The sequence below is a fragment of the Juglans regia genome, chromosome 8, assembly GCF_001411555.2.
Source record: "Juglans regia cultivar Chandler chromosome 8, Walnut 2.0, whole genome shotgun sequence".
NCBI classification, from domain to species: Eukaryota; Viridiplantae; Streptophyta; class Magnoliopsida; order Fagales; family Juglandaceae; genus Juglans; species Juglans regia.
The window spans coordinates 14536182-14557576 of record NC_049908.1 but is presented as its reverse complement, the minus strand read 5'-3'; the positions used below and the strand labels follow the sequence as shown (position 1 = coordinate 14557576).

At 33.6% G+C, this 21395-nt stretch overlaps 1 protein-coding gene across 1 annotated transcript; it reads left to right on the top strand.

The window, feature by feature from the left end:
* The first annotated feature begins 18559 nt into the window (after nt 1–18559).
* LOC118349241 (flavonol synthase/flavanone 3-hydroxylase-like) lies at nt 18560–19721 on the top strand. The gene is made up of 2 exons (XM_035692994.1): nt 18560–19110; nt 19220–19721. Exons 1-2 carry the CDS (start codon nt 18635–18637, stop codon nt 19578–19580), a joined length of 837 nt encoding a protein of 278 aa, XP_035548887.1. The 5' UTR covers nt 18560–18634; the 3' UTR covers nt 19581–19721.
* The last annotated feature ends 1674 nt before the right edge of the window (nt 19722–21395 follow it).

The following is a 21395-nucleotide window of genomic DNA, read 5'->3' as shown; positions in this document are numbered from 1 at the left end:
ATGATTTTTTCTGAAATGAGAATTTTAGAATCTGCGAGTAAGACAAAGGGCCGTGGACGGGCAAAGGGGGCCAAGTTTGACATGTTACGAAAGCTTGGACCGATTAGTGCGATGATCAAGGATGGGGACACTAAGGTATCATGCGAGAATGCAAGTATATTTAGTGGAAGAGTGACATGGATAGTAAAACAGTATGCTGACATGAGTCACGAACGTTGGAATGATATGCCCAAAGTGAAAAAAGAGGAGCTGTTTAGTCGCATCTGCATAAGGAACAAATTAATCATGCAATCCAAGGTTTTAATGTGTTTTCATGTAGAAAGTAGTTTGGCTAATTGATGTATATTTATGTTTTGTTTAGGCCGATTTTGTCATATAATGGGATAAAAAAAACCATCGAAAGGCGATTACCGACCAACTACGGAGGAGATTTAACTCTTTCCACTACGAGTTGTATAAAATATACAAAAATTATGAAAGTCATAAAATTGCATTAGCAAGAGGAACCGAGTTGGTGGATGAAGCGGTTTGGAGAAAATTATGCATTAAATGGGAGAGTAAAAAGTTCAAGGTAAAGCCAGCTTGTCTTATTTAGAATTTTTAGATTTCAATGCCTTTCTAAATACAATTAATGCAATTCCCTATATATTGTACTTTGTCATTGGGATAAACTTTGCCACTTTCGTTTAACCATGTGCTATTAATGATATTTTGGACCAGGCATTGTCATTGGAAAATAAGTTGAATAGGGAACAACTACGTACTAACCATACAGCAGGAAGGAAGTCCTTTGTTCGATTACTGGAAGAGAATATATTAATTGTGTGCATATTCCAATTAATAATTAAATTAACTTCTGATAATTACATGGATTGGTACATATTCAAAAATTTATTAGTTGTTCATGTGGTTTTTTTTTTTTTTTGTTATTGTCTGTTGTAGCGGAAAAGTGTGATAAATCTGGTTGATTTTTATAAAGAGAGCCAATGGTCGTGGAAAAAGGGAAAGTTCGTGACAAATGTGACTGAAGATCTCTATGTGAGTAACATTAAACAAACTGCATCCAGTGTCGTTATATTGGATTCTAATTAACTGAGTCAGCCCAGATTTGTACTGGTTTTGTATAATGAATGGTGATTAATACATTATCTTTCATTATTGTGAAAGAACCAAATGCTGGAGAAGCCAAATGCGATGGAACCAGAAGCTCGAACTAAGGAGACAGCGGCAGTTGTCTTCAAGGAGGTGATGGGCAAACATCTGGATATGCAAGGGATTTGGGCGGGACAGTTGTGTCAGGAACAATGGGAAATGGTGAAAGTGCAAGTGCATTGTCACAGGATGCTCAGTTTTATAAGGACCAACTTGAAGAACTAAAAGCAAATGTTCAAGGAATTCTATTAAAAGATGCCTAACTTTGGTTATGTTCCAATTTTTGGGTTTTTTTGAATTTTGGGAGACAACATATGGCAATATTTTGGTGGTCAAGCAGATAAAGAATGTTAGTGGCTTTGTTTTGGTCATGGATAGGTTTGTCTCAAGATTTTGAAAAATGATTGGTGGATTGTCAAAATTTTGTAATTCAGAATGTGAAGACAAACAAATGTGGTTGTAATGGGCAGTTTTTTAATGTCATTGTACTAGCCATGCAGCATAGCTAAGTTGACATCATTTGGCATACTAGTTGGGCAGCTACATGCCTTTTGAAAGATGTGGGGCCACTCAAGATAAACATGTACCTATTCAAATCTAATGAGTTCGTTGGAAGTATAATATTAAAGGCTAGTTGGAATTAAAAATAGAGTGTTATGCATTGCTGGCTATTTATTATTGAATACTATTTTGAGTACTAACTACTCTTTCTAAATATATATATATATATATATATATATTGCTGGCTATTTATTATAACATAAGTTGAAGATTTAGAGTAGCTTAAACATTTGCTCTTGTGATGGTACAAAAAAGTTACCTTTGATCCCTTTAATTGCTTCTTTAACATGAGCCAATTCCATCATAGCTAAGCAAATTTCATGCATGCATCTACTTTAGCATGTTTTGTAATCAAGCTTGAAGCTATAAATCATACATTTTCTTTCATTTAGAAAAACTATGTAATAATGGATCAGGTTCAAGGCTCTAAACGAAACCAATATCATTTGAAGTTTGAACTGATCCCTTGCATCATGTGTATCCTATAATACATATATAGTTTATTTTTTCGCAAAAAGGAAAAAAAGTACTCATATTATTATATATATATATATATATATAACATATATAGGGTTAGAGCCTTAATTTAAAATTTGTAACATTCTTCAGCTTTTCCTATTAGCTTCATGTAGCATTCAATTTGGCATGCATCATGTAACATCTACGGCCAAGTTTATTATGTTTTTAATGTTTCGATCAGCCCTGAAAGTCATGCGATTTTAGATCTCCACTTTGTAACACAAACTAAAGAATAGTGCATGCCCTATAAATCACGTATGGGGGCATCAAAGTAATTAAATTCTTTTGTCAAATGTTTTTTTACCTTTTGTAATTTTTTTTTTCTCTTTGACTTCATAGTGCACACATACGTTTGTGATTACTAGCTAGTCCTATGATTTCATGGCTTTGACAATATTCATTACCAAACAAAAATTCGCTTGTATATAATGTAGAAAATGTCATAAAATTATACATGATTTAGTGTACATTGCAAAATTCTTGTGGCATATATCTGGCAAGCTTTAATTTTCTGTAGCAGGAGTGCACTACTGATCTTTATTAAACTGGAGGAGCGGAAGAAATGACTTTAATTTTGCAATATCTAGATCAGAAGAAGTTAGATTTGGATTAAAACGTTTGGATATAGAGGATCAAACCTTGATACTGTTGGGAAACCATGTAAATAACATATGTATAAAATAGTAGTGGTACTGGTGGCATGGTGATAGTGTAGATGAAGACAGAGAAAAAAAAGAAATGTATAGATGAATAGTTAAAGTAAAATGGTGGTTGGCAAACAAGGTGAATAAAATAGTATTTTAATGTCCTTTTAATATTTCTCAATTTATTTAATTGTAAGAAAAATGTTATTTTACCAATCACAAAGCTGATGGATGATCGAGAAGACATTGGAGCCAAGGTTCTTGGGCAAAATCTGACTACGCTTTCATCAAGAACATTGTAAGAAGTTTTTGTAGTTGCCACGTATATAGTGTGCATAACACATATTGAAGTTGTCTACCAAATAAGTAGCAGTAAATTTGTGTGTAAGAACATTGTAAGAAGTTGCATGACTTATATTGTTTAGGCACATTATATGTAATATATGTCTATACTTTAGTTGACTCATAATGAGCACAAAGGGAAAAAAGCACTACTCAATAGCTTTCTATGCATATACAGATGAGATGAACTCTAAGTGAAAGCAGTTATATATTTCTAGTTCATATGGAATCTGTGTACATATTTTGGTTTTTTTACTTGGCAGGCCAGTAGGATATAATGATTTGTAATTGGACTTTTGATCTATATATGCATATAAAGCTATTTAATGATTTACATGTATCTGGAATGATTTTTTATTTGAAAATCTTTTTTTCTTAAATCATTTCAGGTTAACTAATTGAATTTTTTGTATAAATTCAAGGGAAACATTAATGTTCATTTAATCTATTTTATGGATTTAATGTTCCTTCTCGATCTAAACATTTAGAGCATATTTATCAACGATCAAAAATTTAAATATTCTTATTTCAAAAAAAAAATTTAATATGCTATCTCGCTAATAATTTATTTGCGGCCAAAAGACATAATTTTAGCATCCAAAATATACTGCGGATAAACAGATTTTTGCATCCATTTTGAACCATTTATATCATTACCGTCCAAAAAATGTGTGACACCAACGCAAATAACTTTTGCTGCACTCTTTCTCAAATTTGCGACAACTTACATAGTTGCTATTGAAAATCCAAATTCCTTTTGCGATCACATACATGTGCCGGTAATAAGACTTGATTTTTTTACGACACAATAACATCGTCGCAAATAGGTACTTTTGGTCACTGTATCCAACATCATTGCAAGTAAAAAACTCTAATTTTGCGTTGTAATATTATGACGCAAATAGTCAAGTTATTTGCGACATTATTGACATTGGACGCTAAAGCGATTTTGAGATGTGGATGAAAATCATCATTTACGTCAATATATTTGGCCTTTGGATGTCGATTTGAGCTGCCAAGAATAAGAATTGATTTGCAATTGTATGTTTTTACGACACCATATCATTGTCGCAAATAGATAGTTTTGTCACAGTATCCAACATCATTTGTGACTAAAAATTTCTAATTTTGCCTCGTAATATTACGACGCAACTAGTTGAGTTATTTGCGACGCAACTAGTTGAGTTATTTGCGACATTATTGACATTGAACGCTAAAGGGATTTTGAGACGTATCTGGAAATCATCATTGGCATCAATATATTTGGCCTTTTTACTTCGATTTGAGCTGCTGAGAGTGAGAATTTATTTCCGGCTCTATGTTTTCAACACCATAATATCGTCGCAAATAGATAGTTTTGTCACTGTAACCAACATCACTTGCGATTAAATAATCTATTTGTTGCGTCGCCATATTACGACACAAATAATATCTTTTAGCAACGTTATTTATAATCGACACTAAAGTACTTTTGAGAGCGAGTATTACTGTCTCCCTTGCGTCGATGAAGAATGGATCAAAATACTCATTTGCGTCACTATTTTCTCATTTTTGCGTCTAGTGAATGCGACGCGAAAAGTCAAATTTCTTGTAGTGCAAGTATGAGATGCTAGATGTGAGTGGTTGTTTTCGTGGTGAGTGGTGCTTGAGGTGGGGAAAGGGATGAAGCCGCAACGGTGGATGATGGAAGAACATACAACCCTTCTTCAATGGGACCCTAAAGCAGCATTATCCGGGTGCGAGAATCCTTCACAACAAAATGATCAAAGTGAGATTCAAAGAAAACGTTATTGTCTTGACAAAATTGTATAATAGGCAATAAATTTCTAGATATTGAAGGAACATGAAGAAGTTGGGTTAAGAGAAAATTTCCAGCTAAATAATGAAGTTGAGCAGAGCCAACGTTTTGAATGGGTAGTGAAGAACCATCTCCAATGTTGACCTGGTCGGAGCCTTGATAAGAGACAGAGTCAAGGTTGAGATTGTTGTAATTTGCAGTAAAATGATGTGTTGCCACAGTATCAGGAATCCAACTCGAGTTCAGTGAAGTGGATTGAGGTATTGTAGTGAAGTGAGCAGCCAAATTTAGTGGTGGTGGGGCCTGGTAGGAGTGATTGAGACGTTGATAACAGAGGAGGGCAATGTGCCCTGGTTTATGACAAACCTCACATAGGGGCTTAGTATCAGATTGATTGTTGAAACATTTTGAGGAGGGACCTTAGCCACAAGAAGAGTTGTTTCCTCGACTAAAACCACGGCCTCTAGGACCACCACATAAATTATTATGACGACCTCGTCCAAATGTGGAGGGGGTTGAATGGTAGTATTGTTGGCTAAAAGGGAAGTACCTGTGAGAAGAGAGTTGGTTTGATGGGAAAGTCTTGACTCATGATTTAGGAGGTAGCTATAGAGTTGGTGAGGGGTTAGTGGATCTGAACAAGTGATTAAGGAGGTGACCAATGACTCATAATCTACCCCCAGCCCTGCTCAAAGGAAGATAGTGAATTATGAATCAGAAAGGGAATGACGTGCAGCACCAAGTTGAGAGGAGAGATTTTTTGCTTTATTGTAATATTCAGAAATTGATTCGGATCCTTTATTAAGTGTAGCTAATTGGAATTGAGTGTGCATGATGTGTGTAGAGGATTGTACTGAGAACCAATTTTGGAGTGTCGACCATACTTGCTTTGAGGTAGTACAGTCAAGAACTTGGGTTAGGATAGATTCAGAGAGGGAGGAATTAATGGCTGAGATGATAAGTTGGTCTTGAAGTAGCCATTGATCATAGGCAGGGTTGGGTTTACCGTCAATGTGAGATTCAGGAATTGGGTGAGAACCATCGACATACCCATACAACTTGTGAGCTTTCAGGAAAGGGACTATTTGAACTTTTCATAGAAGATAATTTTTTAAGGTGAGTTTAAGATTAACAAATTGTGTGGCTGCAGTACGATGGAGGGACTTACAGTGGAAGGAGTAGATTTTTTAGGAGACTCCATTTTAGGAGACTTCATGATCATACAAATACATGATATGTCTTCATTTATAGAAGCAATGAATAACAATTCATAATATTCTTTCCACTTGCAGAAATGGTTTGAGGTTCGAATTTGTGTTTGAAATGATTTTTTTCTTTTTTATTTAGTGATTAAGAAAATATTTTTTAATAATAATATAAATTTTTTATTTTTTTTAAATATTTATGATAATTAATAAATAAATAAATAAATTATATTTGTCTTTTCGGTAAGTTCTCGGACTAGCAGTACTTAGGGGTGGGCTCCGACTCCGACGGAGTCGAAGTTGTCATTTCCGACCTCCGACTCCGACAAAAGTCGGAGCCCAAGTTCCCCTCCGACTCCGACTCCGAACGTAGTCGGAGTCCGATTCCGATCGGAGGTCGGAGCTCCGACCTCCGATCGGAACTCCGACTGGAGGTCGGAGGGAGTTCCGAACGGAGGTCGGAGCTCCGACTCCGAACTCAATTTCATATATTTTTTTTATTATTATTTAAATTTTGTTGTTCAATTTCGTTTCAGATAGTGGGCAACATATATAAATTTTTTTAAAAGTGAACCATCTACAAATATTTGGTTTATAAGAGTTTTCAATAATTTAAATATTCGTTCTGATTTTGTTACTGAATTTTGATTATATCTTTAATTTGTTTTATGTCCGCCTGAAATTTAGCATTAAAAGTGCTCATGACTCATGAGTTGAAAATTACACAAATTTAAAATTTTATAGAAAAGAATGATGGTACGAATTTGTATAATTCGATTAATTTCAGTTGGATAATAAATTATAAACTTTTGAGAGAGGATGGATAAGTACTAATAGAAATTATAGAATAAAGAGTACTTATCCCACGTATTTGCTCGGGATATAAGTACATAAATATAACTATATAAATAGTTTAAAAAGTAAATAACATGTATGATGCAGCCATAAGTTATAACAGTCTCATTTATAACGTAATAACAATATGACTCAGTCTTGAAATATAACTACATAAAAATTAAACACGGGTTTCACTCAAACCCCAATGTTCCATTGGTCACGCCTGAAATGAAGATAGAAAGTAGCAATCAATAGATGAAAAAAAATTGATAATAAAAAATTATATACGGTAAAAGAATAATTTGATTCTTACCAAGAAAGGAGGTTCTCTCAACTCCATCCCAACTCTCAAGTAGCGTCCGTTCCAAACTCTCAATCATCGGTAATTATGTTAGGGTTCACAATTAGATCTATAAAATCATAAAAAGTAGAAGTTAGAAACATTAAAAATAATTAAATCATCATTTAAAAGCATATAAACTTACCCGATTCAAGCCTATAGCTCTCGGCATCAAAGCCAACGGTATCTAGTCCAATGGGCGTTTCACTTATCCAATTCTGTGTGCAAACGAGGGCCTCCACGGTTGACGGTGACAATGAACTCCGATAAGCATCCAACACGCGACCTCTAGTGCTAAATGCCGACTATGAGGCAACCGTAGTGACAGGAATGGCTAGCACATCTCGGGCTACACGGGAAAGGACTGGATACTTGGTGGAATTAACTTTCCACCAAGTTAATAACTGAAATACATCACTAGGTGCCTCGACAGCTTCCATAAAATATCGTTCAACCTCAGATGTACAATGCATAATATTCCTTGTTGACATGAGTTGATGATACTGCCGTATGACACGATTGCCTCTAACCCCTACAGATGGGTCAGTATCACCTGAGGAAACTGTCGATCCTGTCGGCCTCGAATGTGAGGAGCTACCAACTGCGGATGAAGGCTGAGCACTAGTACTGTAGTGATGATATAAGTCATCAACATCACTTTTTAGCAATCTAATAAACTCTCCAGCCTTCACTGCCCCGAGGACGGAATTTACCCAAAATTCTAGAACGGCCAACTTAACTCGGGGGTCAAGGATCACAGCCACAAATAGCAATCTATTTATCTTCTCAATATTCCCCCAATATTTATCATATTTGATCTTCATCCTCGTAGCCATATCAGATAACAATCCAGCAGAGTCAGTACAACTATTTTCCAACTGGAAGTGAAGCTCTGAGAGCTCACTGAAAAATGAGTTCGCAGTCGTATATTTGGATCCAGATAGTCGCATGGTTATCTCATAAAAAGTTCTTAAAAATTCAACAAAATAACTCACACTGGTCCAATCATGTGCGTCTGGCGCACCGAGCCCCTGTCCTGCTGGCTCCAACAAAGCATACCTCAGGCCCCCATCCTCGACCTCCATCCGCTCGAATGCTTTTTGGTACTTCTGTGCCACATCCAATATCATGTATGTAGAATTCCATCGAGTCGGAACGTCCAAGCACAGCATACTAGAACATTCAATCTTCAAATCTTCTGCTATTGCCTTAAACTTGGCAAGCCTTTGAGGGGAACCCCTCACATATCGTACAATGTTGCGGACTCGGGTTATGGAATCATGAACCTCTTTTAATCCCTCAACAACTATGAGGTTAATGATATGAGCACAGCATCGAACGTGAATAAACTCGTGGGCCCGAATGACATCATCTCTCACCGTCGTGTTCCGCTTAAACCAATCAATTGCTGTTTCATTCGCACTGGCATTGTCAACTGTAATACACAACACTTTTCGAATTCCCCAGTCCTTTAAACAATCATCCATCTTCGCCCCAATGGATGCACCTTTATGATCCACAATTTCTTTAAAACCAATAATTTTTTTATGCAAAATCCACTCACTGTCAATGTAGTGTGCTGTGATACACATGTAGCAGACGTTCTGTATAGAAGTCCATGTGTCAGTCGTAAAAGACACTCTCTGGCCAGTGGTAATAAACATCTTCTTCATCTCCTCCTTGTCCTTCGCATGCCTCTTCATACAATCTCGCATCACTATATACCGTGATGGAATGGGAAATCGTGGCTCAACAAAATTTAGAAACTTTCGAAAGCCTCTTTTCTTGACTGTGGTAAATGGCATCTCATCAGTAATTATCATCTCTGCAAGCATGTCCCTCAACATCTTCTCACTGTATTGAGGGATGACCAATTTCTTAGTCTGTGTACCATCAGTGGCTGTAGAAGTTTGGTAACTGAGGTTGGTCTGATCAGTGGCTTGCAATCCCTTCGCTATCTTATATCGTTGGCAACCATTTAGATGTGCTATTAACACACTGGTACCTTGCTTCTTCGAATGGCATCCACAAAGTGATCCACAGTAATGGCATCTTGCCACTGGGTTCGCAATTTCACCAGGAATTTTGGTGAAATGCTCCCATGTCCACGACCTCTTTTTAGAAGGTCGTGGTGGTTGATCTTGCTCAATGGGCATCTCCTCCTCCTCGTTGAACATATCTTCATCCTCTATATCAACTGGGAGTGGGAGTCGACTACTCGCACAAGATGTAGCTGCTCTAGATGTAGCTGCTCTAGATGTAGCTGCCCTAGATGTGGCTCTAGGGGTGGAAGTACCCACCGGTGTAGGAGTTGTAGCATTGGCATCCGCCACATCCCCTTGTGGACGATCATCTCCACTATGTCTAGGATCCATATCACAATCAATGAAGCTGAAAAAATTAAATTAGAAGCAAAAAATTAGTTTAAAAATAAACTAGGCTATTGTATTATACAATAGGACATGTATTATTGTATCATAATAATACATGTATCGATGTATTATTACATTGAGGTTCGGTTGATGTGCGCTTGACTCAGACGAACCCATCTAGATGGGTGCTCGACGTGCGCTCGAGCAGAAGCCATACAGAGAGGTTCGCTCGACGTGCGCTCGACATAGCGCTCGAGCAGAACCCATCCAGAAAGGTTCGCTCGATGTGCGCTCGAAGTGGCGCTTGAGCAGAACTCATACAGAGAGGTTCGCTCGATGTGCGCTCGACGTGGAGCTCGAGCAGAATCCATCCAGAGAGGTTCGCTCAACGTGCGCTCAACGTGGCGCTCGAGCATAATCCATACAGAGAGGATCGCTCGACCTGCGCTCGACGTCGCGCTCGAGCAGAATCCATACAGAGAGTTTCGCTCGATGAGCGCTCGACGTAGCGCTCGAGCAGAACTCTTCCAGAGAGGTTCGCTCGATGAGCGCTCGACGTAGCGCTCGAGCAGAACTCTTCCAGAGAGGTTCGCTTGACTTCCGCTCGACATATCGCTCGAGCCAATGTTCAATACAACGTGCGCTCGACTTGCGCTCGACACCTCGCTCGAGCGCAAGTCTTCAAAACAATGTAAAATTCATGTTTTTGAGCGCCGTGTTGGGGACTATATTGAATATTCAATACACAAGAATCACAAGAATCACAACTGCTGGCTCCAATTCATAAGAGACGTGCTTGAATTAAATTTAGGGCTCATAAATTTAGGGCTCACCGTAGGTGGAAGGCTGGAAGCTGAACAGAGGGACGGCGGCAGGGAGGAGCAACGACGAACGGTGTTCTGAAGAACGCGAGACGGAGGGTTCACTGGTTCAGTCACTGACTCACTGGGACGGGAGACGCGAGAGAGAAGTGAAGGAGGAAGAAGAAGTGAAGAAGGAAGAAGGAAGAAGAAGAAGTGAAGAAGGAATCAGAAGAACGCAAGGCTTCTTCTTCAAGAAGGAACTTCCGAACGACGCCGTTCCATATTAAGTGGAACGGTGTCGTTCAATAATTTTTTTTTTAAACCCAGCTCCAAAACGACGTCGTTTTGGAGCTGGGTTTAAAAAAAAAATTCGGAGTCGGAGTCGGAGCTCCTTCGAGCTCCGACTCCGAATAATTATTCGGAGCTACTCCGAATTCCGACAACTCCGACTCCGTCGGAGTCGGCATCGGAGCGGAGGTCGGACGGAGTCGGAATTCTCGGAATTCTGCACACCCCTAGCAGTACTCTTACACTTAATACATGTTATCTGTCCAATCTGTTACACAGCAGGAATATTATAGAATATTACACAGCAGTATTCTGTTACACAATATTCATTCAATTTAGTCCTATGTTGTTTGGGGATTTGTTGCTTGCGTTGGTGATGCATTGATACTCCCGCATAGTGGAACCTTATAGCTAGACGACAAACGCCAATGACGTCGTTTTCACGCGGAGGACAATCTGGGAACGCCACGATTCCATCAACGAGATGTGTGTGGCTATATGCCGTATATATTTATATATTTTGGTTCTGCCTTTAATTAATAGACGTGCCGCTTCACACACCATGCAATAATATCGAAGGGAAAAGTAAAAATTAAATAAATTGTATTGAATTATTAATGAATTTATTTTAGCAATGAATTAGTATTTTTGTCGTGAAGCGTTATATACGTATGTACTTGAGTTCGTGGACGGCGGATGGCCATTAATGGATATTGAAGGAGATGTGTGTCCGGCTATAAGCCATATATGGGATCTACTACTGCTTGATATATAACAATCGATCGACGTGCCGCATCATAATTTGCTGCAGAAAAGAATGGCTCTAGGGAAGCCAAGCGTCAATATATAATCCGTCCATGCATATGCTTGACCTTTTTTTGACTTTGAGATATTTAAATATCTGAGAACGTACTGAAGATTAGTCCATGTAGTCATTATGCTTCATTTCCCAGCATAAATCAAATGGAAAAGGCTAGTTTGTCTCTTTATTTTATTTTTTATTATTTATATATTTAATTTTTTTAATTTATAATTAAGAAAATAATTTTTAATACAGTGATATGTTTTTTTATATTTTAAAATTATTAAAAATTATTAAAAAATATGAAAATAAAAATAAAAACTCACATTTATACAAACCGACACGCCAGCGGTGAAAGCTGGCCGCTGCCTATCACAACTCTAAATTAATATCTTTTTTTTTTGGATTTTCTTGCGTCTCAACGCCTGCGCGCATTTATCATAAAATCTTCGTAACCTCTTGATACTCTATATTTTATATTTTTTTTTAATTTTTATTATTTTTTTCTTTTATCAAATATTTATTATAAAAATAATGAATAAAAAATTTAAACTAATTTAAAAAACTAAATTCATAAAAATATTAAAAAATATATATATATAAATTAAAAAAATATAAAATATAAAGTATGATAAAGATTGTATAACAAAACTTCGCATTTATATCATAACTTGGAATTCTGCGAGCAGCTACCTAACTAGCTGTCCTCCCGAGCCTCTACCTACCAGCCCATTTTTTTTTTTTTAAATAATTTCCTTACAACTCATTACTACTGTTTTACTATTTATTCTATGTTTAAATTTTTTTTGTTATTTTCTTTTAAATATCTTTTTAACCTCATTAATTATTAAAAAAATAAAAATATATATAATTTTACTAATAGTCATTTTTTTAACAATTAAATAAAATACAAAATTTTAAAAATAATCAAATATAAAAAAATAATTAATAATTAATAATTAATAAAAGAATAATAATCCTATTATTTTCCTTTTTTTTTTGTTTCCACACTAGCTTCTCTTTACCTACCTTTCTATCATATTTTCTTTCTTGGGAAATACTTTGGCGGGGTTACATAAAAATAAATATATAAATTGATGTAATTTAATATGATACGATAAATTATAAAATTATTTTTATTATAAAATAGATCTAATTGATTCTAAAAAATCACATTAGTTTATGAGTTTATTTTGTATAATATCTTTATCTTTGTAGCAATTATATTTCTTCTTTATTGGAACAGTCTTTATAAATAACTATAGGTTTGTAAATGAACCAGTCTGTTCGATAACCCGCTCGATAATCACTCAATTAAACTCGAATCAAACTCGACTAGTGAAAAAAAAATCATTCATGAAAGCAGATACCCGCTTGATTTGTAAATGATACATACCCAACAAAATTTGACTCAACTCGACTAAGACCCGCTCGTTTATACTCGAGTCGACTCGTTAGCTCGACTCGATTAAAACTCATTCATATAGTAATAAATATATACATATACCTATATATATTAACTAATAATATAAGCATACCAATTTTATAATTATATATAATTATATATGTAAGATTTAGATTTTTTTTTTTTTTGAGTAGTGAGTACACAATTGTACATTTTAAAATTATAAATATTATTTTTTTAATAATTAATGACATTGCCTGCCTTTCGCTAATTAAAAATCATGTTTTATTATTGACTTTTAGAATTATTTAACATTTCTTGTATTTTCTATACTAGCGATATTAGGTACAGTCTCATTTAGAGATTGTAATGTAAGTCTAGATAATTTTATTTTTAAAATATTTTAAAATTATAAAATTATCTCTCTTAAAATGATATTTTTTCTCATTTAATAAAGAATTTGTACATACAATCTCCAAGTGATGACGGTAAATAAAATTTCTCTTAAAAAAAATAATACTTTTGAATAATTAACATTTTTTCCCGAAACAGATGATATATGAACAAATTACTATTTTAATACAAACTTCTAACTATAGAAGTGTTAATCTTAATTAATCTCTTAATTAATATATCAACAGGAATGTTAATTTTACTATCATTTGGCCCTATAATCATTATTATTAAAATAAGAACGTGTCAACATTAATTAATAGACATAAAAAAAAATGTGGGACATTAATTCCTAGTTAAATTATTGTTTTTAATTCCTATTATTTTCTCTAATTTACCTGCAGCTTTTTGCGTGTCTGCTTATAATGATCATGTTAAACAAAATCAGACATATATTTCCATTTTTTAAAATTATTCCGTCAGTATATATTAATTGTATATATCAATTATGGCGCTTCGAACCATAGTGCTTATAAGTAAAATTATATATAGTCGTAGAGTATATAAAAATCATATAATCATTTAAAAAAAATAGAGGTTTACTATTAAAAAAATAATTTTTTTCATGTAAATTTTGTATTTATTATTTTTTTAAGTGATTATATAATATTTATGCACTTATGACTGTAACTATCATTTCTCATTGTTTATATTGACATGAACTTTTTCAACCGGGCTAGCTAGATCGTATCTAACATGTTATAAATTAGGACTTATAGTTCGTCCATTCAGATTCATAACCGACCAACCTTAAACGACCCTACCAATTAATTAAAGGTCCCAATTATTTTTGCATAACTAAGGTCGACAGCAAAAGCCATTGATTCGACATTGGTAGGTATGTATTATTAATTCAATATATATGGACCAGTACTATCATGCGCGCACCACAAGTTTGCTCTGTTTTTTATTTAATATGTGCTAAAATTGATCGATATATTTATATGTATTGCGTAAAAATTCTATTTTCAAATTTTTTTTATTGATACACACCTTAAGCATAACACGGATTAATGTTGCATGCAGGAAGCTTGTCATTTTATCAATTTATTCTAGCTAGCGAGACTCCATTATATATTAACCATGTAGCTAGCTAGCGGATATTAAAGGCATGTTTGGACAGTGATACTTTTAAGTATCACATAATTTATGAATAATAGTCAAATTGTTTGAGTAAGGATGTTTTATTTAGTTTTGGAAAATGATCACAGAGAAAATGTTGAATAAAAATATAATAAAGTTAAATTCTTATTTAAAGATATACCTTTTTTTAATATTATTTTTATTTTGAAATTTATAAAATTGTATTGATTTTTGTATTAGAATAATGATTTGATAAAAAAATTGAGAAATTGAAATTGAAAAAGTGTTTTGTATTTGACTGATATTTGAGAATGAAATTATAAGAAGTTTTAAAATTTTAAGAATTCTTGTAGTGTCCAAACATATGCTAAAAGTCATGATAAGTTATAGTTCCTTATCATATTCACATAGCATGCATAGTATATAAATCGATCAACTTAATTTGGGCATCATCGTTTAAAAATAGGTTTAATAAGTAAAATTATTGACAAATTAGAAGTTTTTGTCTTTGAACTCCACCATGACTCATTCCCTCTCTCCCTCTCTCTCTTGTAAAAAATCAAGGACACCTAATCTGAAATTTGCTGAAAGAGAAGGAGGCCTCGACTTTATCCTTCTCCCTCTCATTTCTCTCACTTCTCCATTCACCCACCTTATCTATCAAGATGGTTCTTTTTATTTAGTTTTATTTTGCTTCATTCAAGGACAAGAAAGATAAATCTACAGCTTTCCGACAATTCTCGAGAGACATGCGCGGCATAAACAGACTCTCAAGCTGTAAATCGTTAAAAAAAAAGTTGCCGTCTTGCAAAAATTACTATGCATTGTCCTCACGCACAACCCACATCTACGTGTGGTCCTCACACGCCACCCATTTGGGCAACTCTTCTCGCCACACACGCTATATCCTTGGACATGCCACCATTAGATCTTTCAGATATGACTTTTGCGTTTGAAAATAGATAAGCGCATTGCCTTCACACGCCATCATAAATTCTAAAGTCTACCAGAGTTGGCCCAAACTGTAATTCGTCATTTTTCGTATCTATCTTACTACTTTCCTTTTTGGTTTCCTTATTATTAAATAAAATTGAAAAAAAAAAGAGTTCATCTCTTGGACTTTTGTCTGTAGAGGTTAAGTCTTTTCTTTCTATGAAGAGTGATGTTGAGTCTCTGTTTAGACAGAGTGTTATCTCTTAGACATTTTTCTGTAAAGAGTATCAGCAATGGTGAAAACTAGATCAATCACAAAATGAAAGTGTACTGGTGGGGCTCTAAACGCATTATTTTGACTTATGATGTTATGTTTGATATAGGGACATCTCAGAATATATTCAGTCATGGATGTAAGTTTCTTGATGAATGAAATATGACAGTTTTCCTTAAAAAAATAAGTAAAATTAATTATGCAATGACATGCAAGTCTCACATAAGCTTTTACAAAAAACATGATCTACTTGAAAGATAGTACTTTTTTCTTTTTCTTTTTTTTACGTGGGTTCCATTTTTTAGAAAAGAAAAATAATATTTGCAGTCATAATGCGCAACCGCCGCGTATTCATTTTCAAAATAATAAGTAAATACGACACTTATATAAAAATATTAAATTTTTATTAGTAGACTATACTTTTTTTTAAAAAGAATGCGTAACACTTACACAATCCATAATTATATCTAACATTAATCTTTTAAAATAATAAGAAAAAAAACTTGCATGAACGTCATGAATCCAGTACTACACTCTCTAATTAATAACTTTCGGTCATGCAGGTATGATCCAAAGACTTAATTTGTAATTACTACGGAAATTTTGTAGGTGGAGTGGGTCACGATAACATGATATGATCGCGTGATTTTAAAAAGATTCTTTTTATTAATTACTATTTATTACTTTACACTTAACATCTTACGAAAAATACTTTCATTTCTTATGAAAAATACTCTTACACCTTATAAAAAAGCTATACATATAGAATATAAAAATGAATAGTAACTGATGTATAATAAATCTATTTTTTTTTACGTAGTTTTTGTTTTAGTTGGGTTCTTTATTTTGCTTTTTAGGCGGAGTTGGTTTGTTCCGATTTCCGTGAGATAGGGAGATAGTCTTTGTCATGATCATGTGTTAGCTGTGTTCGCTTTAATATATGGTACTCCTTCCTTTCTAGTGAATCAGACATTAATATAGATGATGTATGTATCTCCCACCTAATTCATAAGTTCCAAATATGCATAAGTATACCTTTTTCTAGATATTTTTTTAAACATATAAATAAGGGAACAATAAATTAAGAGTAATGTTAGCTATAATTTGTAGCTAATTACATTATGATTAACTAGATATTAAGAGACATGTGAGTACTATATATACTCACATTTCACCTTCAATATCTCATTATATAAAATGTCACTTTTATTATTCTTATATTATCTTTTATTTTTAAGAATAAATTTAAAGGTTAACGGGCAATGACGTGTTATCATAGTATGATGAGGATTTGGTTTGACGTAGAATTATCCAACTAAAAAATATTTGGGATTTGAAACAATACTATATTTTATACGAGAAAAATTCTATTTATTATCCCCACACTACATACTAACATGTAATTTATTATTATTTTCCTTCTATTTAAATACACATATATTGATATGTAAATATGTGTGTTTAAATAGAAAGATAAAAATAATAAATTACATATTAATGTGTAGTGTGATGATGATAAATATAATTTCTCTTTCATAAAACCCTTCCAAATTGTGGGTGTCAGATTTTGATTCGTAAGATTAATTCTATTTGTGGTTACGTTTGGATCTCAAATTCATTTCAACTCATCTTATATAATCATTACAACTTTTTCAAATTTCAAAACAAAATATAATAAACAATTTAATTTTTTCAAATTCTAAAATAATAATAATATTAAAAAATAATATTCCAATAATATTTTATTTAATTTTCAATTTTCATCTCAACTCAATTCAACTCAACTCAATTTAACATTCAAACGCAGCCTTAAGTTAATGTTTTAAAATGAAAAATGATTTGTTAAAGTTTAGAATATATATATATATATATATATAAATATATATTACGCAAGCCCGCTAAAAAGAATTAAAATACATGTGCAAAAGTTCAATTTTTCATAAAGAAATTATATTTATAATTGCAGAATGGGTAAGCATCGTATAATATTTAAAAAAATTAAATAAATACGAAATTTACGTAAAAAAAATTAAATTTTTAATAGTGATTTTCACTTTTTTTCTTAACGATTATACGATACTTACGTATACTATAATTATATGTAATATTATTCTTTTTCATCTATAGTGAGTCTCAAATATTTTTGATTGAAAAGACTCATATTGCTAAAGTCATATCTAATGTTAAAAAAATCTATTTATTATCTATTTTTTAATTATCTTTTTATTACCTTATCATATGTTATTAAACTATAAATTTATATTTGAAATATAATAAATAATTTTTAACTATTTAATGTCATGATAAATAAAAAAATAATAATTGAGATGGTAAGCATTATTACTGTCTACCATTCTCCTGAGGATCGAGGAAAATAAAAAAATAAAAAAATAAAAAAAATATTAAATATTAAAGAAAGAAAGAAGAAGAAGAAGAAGAAGAACGGAAAAAAAAAAAAAAAACGTAGCGGCACGTACATCATACATGCTCCCAACACCGCCACGTCGTCCGCCCGTACTTCGTTTGTCTTCTTGTTTGAAAGAACTCAAAGAAGGTTTGCTGTAGAGAATGATCGCGTCATTTGCGTTGTAAGTGGTAGGTACCTCTAACAAGTGAACACCATAACTCCACGTTGCTCTCTCTCTCTCTCTCTCTCTCTCTCTCTACACGTCCATTTTGCGCGCACATCTTTTATACCACTTTAACCATCCCTTTCCACTCTCCCGAATCCTTATATATATAAACCAGTTCCATGCGTTTGATTCCACGAGGTAGGAACATCCAGAAATCTATAAGCCATTAGTGGGATTTGAAGTGCAAAAAATGGAGGTCGAGAGAGTGCAAGCCGTTGCTTCCTTACTATCTCACTCCACTCAAGATACCATCCCTGCAGAATTCATTCGACCTGAGAAAGAACAGCCTGCTATCACCACATTCCGGGGGCCGGTCCCGGAAATCCCAACCATTGATATCAGCGATCCAGACGAAGAAAACATTGTCCGCTCGGTTGCCAAAGCCAGCAAGGAGTGGGGGATATTCCAGGTCGTGAACCATGGCATTCCTACTGATGTCATAAGCAATTTGCAGGCAGCTGGAAGGCATTTCTTCGAGCTCCCGCAGGAAGAAAAGGAAGTATACGCTAAGCCCACAAGCGGAGAAGGCTTTAAAGAAGGCTACGGAACCCTGCTGCAGAAAGATATCGAGGGAAAGAAATCTTGGGGGGATCATCTTTTTCATAGGATTTGGCCTCCTTCAAAACTCAACTACCAGTTCTGGCCCAAGAACCCGCCTTCTTACAGGTTAGAAATTACTCTTCTTTGTCGTATTCAGTCACATCACAGTAACAGATCGAAAGACGACATTACTGATCTTAATGTTTTGCATGTTTGTTTTCTGCATGTGGTGCAGAGAGGCGAACGAAATGTATGCAAAATATGTGCGTGAGGTGGCGGACAAGCTCTTTAAGAGCCTGTCGTTAGGGTTAGGGCTTGAAGGTCATGTAATGAAAGAAGGTGCTGGTGGGGAGGAGATAGCATATATGATGAAGATTAATTACTACCCACCATGTCCTCGCCCTGATCTAGCACTTGGAGTTGTTGCTCACACCGATTTCTCGTCCATCACCATTCTCGTGCCGAATGATGTCCCTGGACTTCAAGTTCTCAAAGATGAACGTTGGATCGATGCCAAGTATATTCCCAATGCTCTCATTATTCACATCGGTGATCAGATTGAGGTTTGGCTTCTTATCATTTCGAGCAACGATTAGTGTACATGAAAGAGTAATATTAGCAAAGTCTATCTTACGTAAGTTTTTTGTAAAAGTGTCCTGCTATCGGTACCGGTAAAAGTTACCGATAGCTGGACCGATAAGAGTAAAAAACATTTATCGCATATTTTTTAAACATTTAAAAATATTTTTTCTAAAAAAACAAATTCACTCATGATAAACACTTTTTTAACTATTAAGATTTAAAAAAAAAAAAAAAAACTAGCATCAATCGATTTGAGGGTCAATACATCAGTGTCCCCAGTATTTTTCTTCGTAAAAAAGTGGTCCCATTCAAAAAAAAATAAAAAATCTCACACTTCTTTTATGATATGATCTATTTTTTTTATAAAAGATCTACGTAAAATTTGTACATTTTAAACTTATATATAATATTATTCATGTATAAATAATTGATTTAATTTTATAAAATTTATTTGTAAGCGTAGAATTTCTCTAGTTTTTTTTTTCTTTTATTATTGTTTTATAAGCTAGCATTATGTTGCTTAAAAAATTCAAAATATAAAGTTATATTATAATTATAACCATAATCATGCTTAAAAATATTAAAACCAAAAAAGAGAATGTAAGATCAATAAATAAATTAGTTTTCACCAATATTCCTCGCCGTATGATGGGTTGTGATCATGTCACGGTTAAAAATCGTGACAAGTTGAAAAGTCATGTTGCTTTAATTTCTTTCTCCATTGGCCCTCCTTTCTTTTTCCGGCCAGGACTTGTTGCTTTAGCTAGCTAGCTAGCAAAGTCTTCTGTATTTTGAAACGTGGAGGGCCTTACAAAGCAAGGGCCAGCTTTGTAAACATTGATGAGAGAGATTCATGCTTAATTTGTACACGAACGGATAAATGCATGGATCTAACAGACACGTACAAGCTAAAACAGTTACTGTTTATAACTATCCAAATGGATGGTATTTTTTTTTCCGGCTCGTGCCCGCACAGCTCAATCCATGCAAGTTGTCCGTGTGTGTATATAAATGGTATTATGATACGAAAAAATGTAAACAATCTCTTAATATTCACGTAACTTTCGCACACTACACTTTATAAAATTGAGTAATGATATACACAAAATATAATATTGCACAATAATATTATAAAATAAGGATATTTTTATAAAATAATGTTACTTTTATAAGATTTTTTATAAAAATACCCTTCATTTAAAATATAGTTGTGTAAAGTGTTGTGAAAATTATTGTATAAATATTTTCCATTAAAAATAGGTGCAGGTGGTGGGTATTGCATCTAGTAATCAATCAAGCTCAATCGCTATCTAAAAAATATATATATTATATACATTAATCACTATTCATTTCATACATTATATCTATAATTTTTTTTATAGAGTATAAAAATATTTTTCATAGGGTATAAGAGTGTTTTTCATAATATATGATAATATTTTTCATTGGTGTATATAACTTATAAGTAAGCTAGTACTCCATTCTAGATTTTATTAACCTTAATCACACAGCTTGCATGTTATCCAGCTAGCATATTTTAAGTAGTTTTCAATTAGAAAAATACTTTAACTATAAATAGATTACACAAAAGTAAACCTACAAAATAACGTAACTTGATTTAAGTTACTTTTCTTGTGAAGTAAATCTAACAAATTCTATAAAATCACGATAGTTTGTAAGATTATTTTTGTGTAATCTTTTTGTATCTGTAATAATTTTTTTAAAATAAATATTAGGGTGACAACCTCGAAGGTAGATGCTACAAAGTAATATTAACTTTGTTTGGTTTGGGACTCAAATTTGATAATACTATATGCTTGATATATATA

Coding starts and splice junctions, on each gene's coding strand:
- LOC118349241 (XM_035692994.1), top strand. CDS start 18,635: ATGGAGGTCGAGAGAGTGCAAGCCGTTGCTTCCTTACTATCTCACTCC. Junction 19,111..19,219: donor AAGAACCCGCCTTCTTACAG/GTTAGAAATTAC, acceptor CATGTGGTGCAG/AGAGGCGAACGAAATGTATG.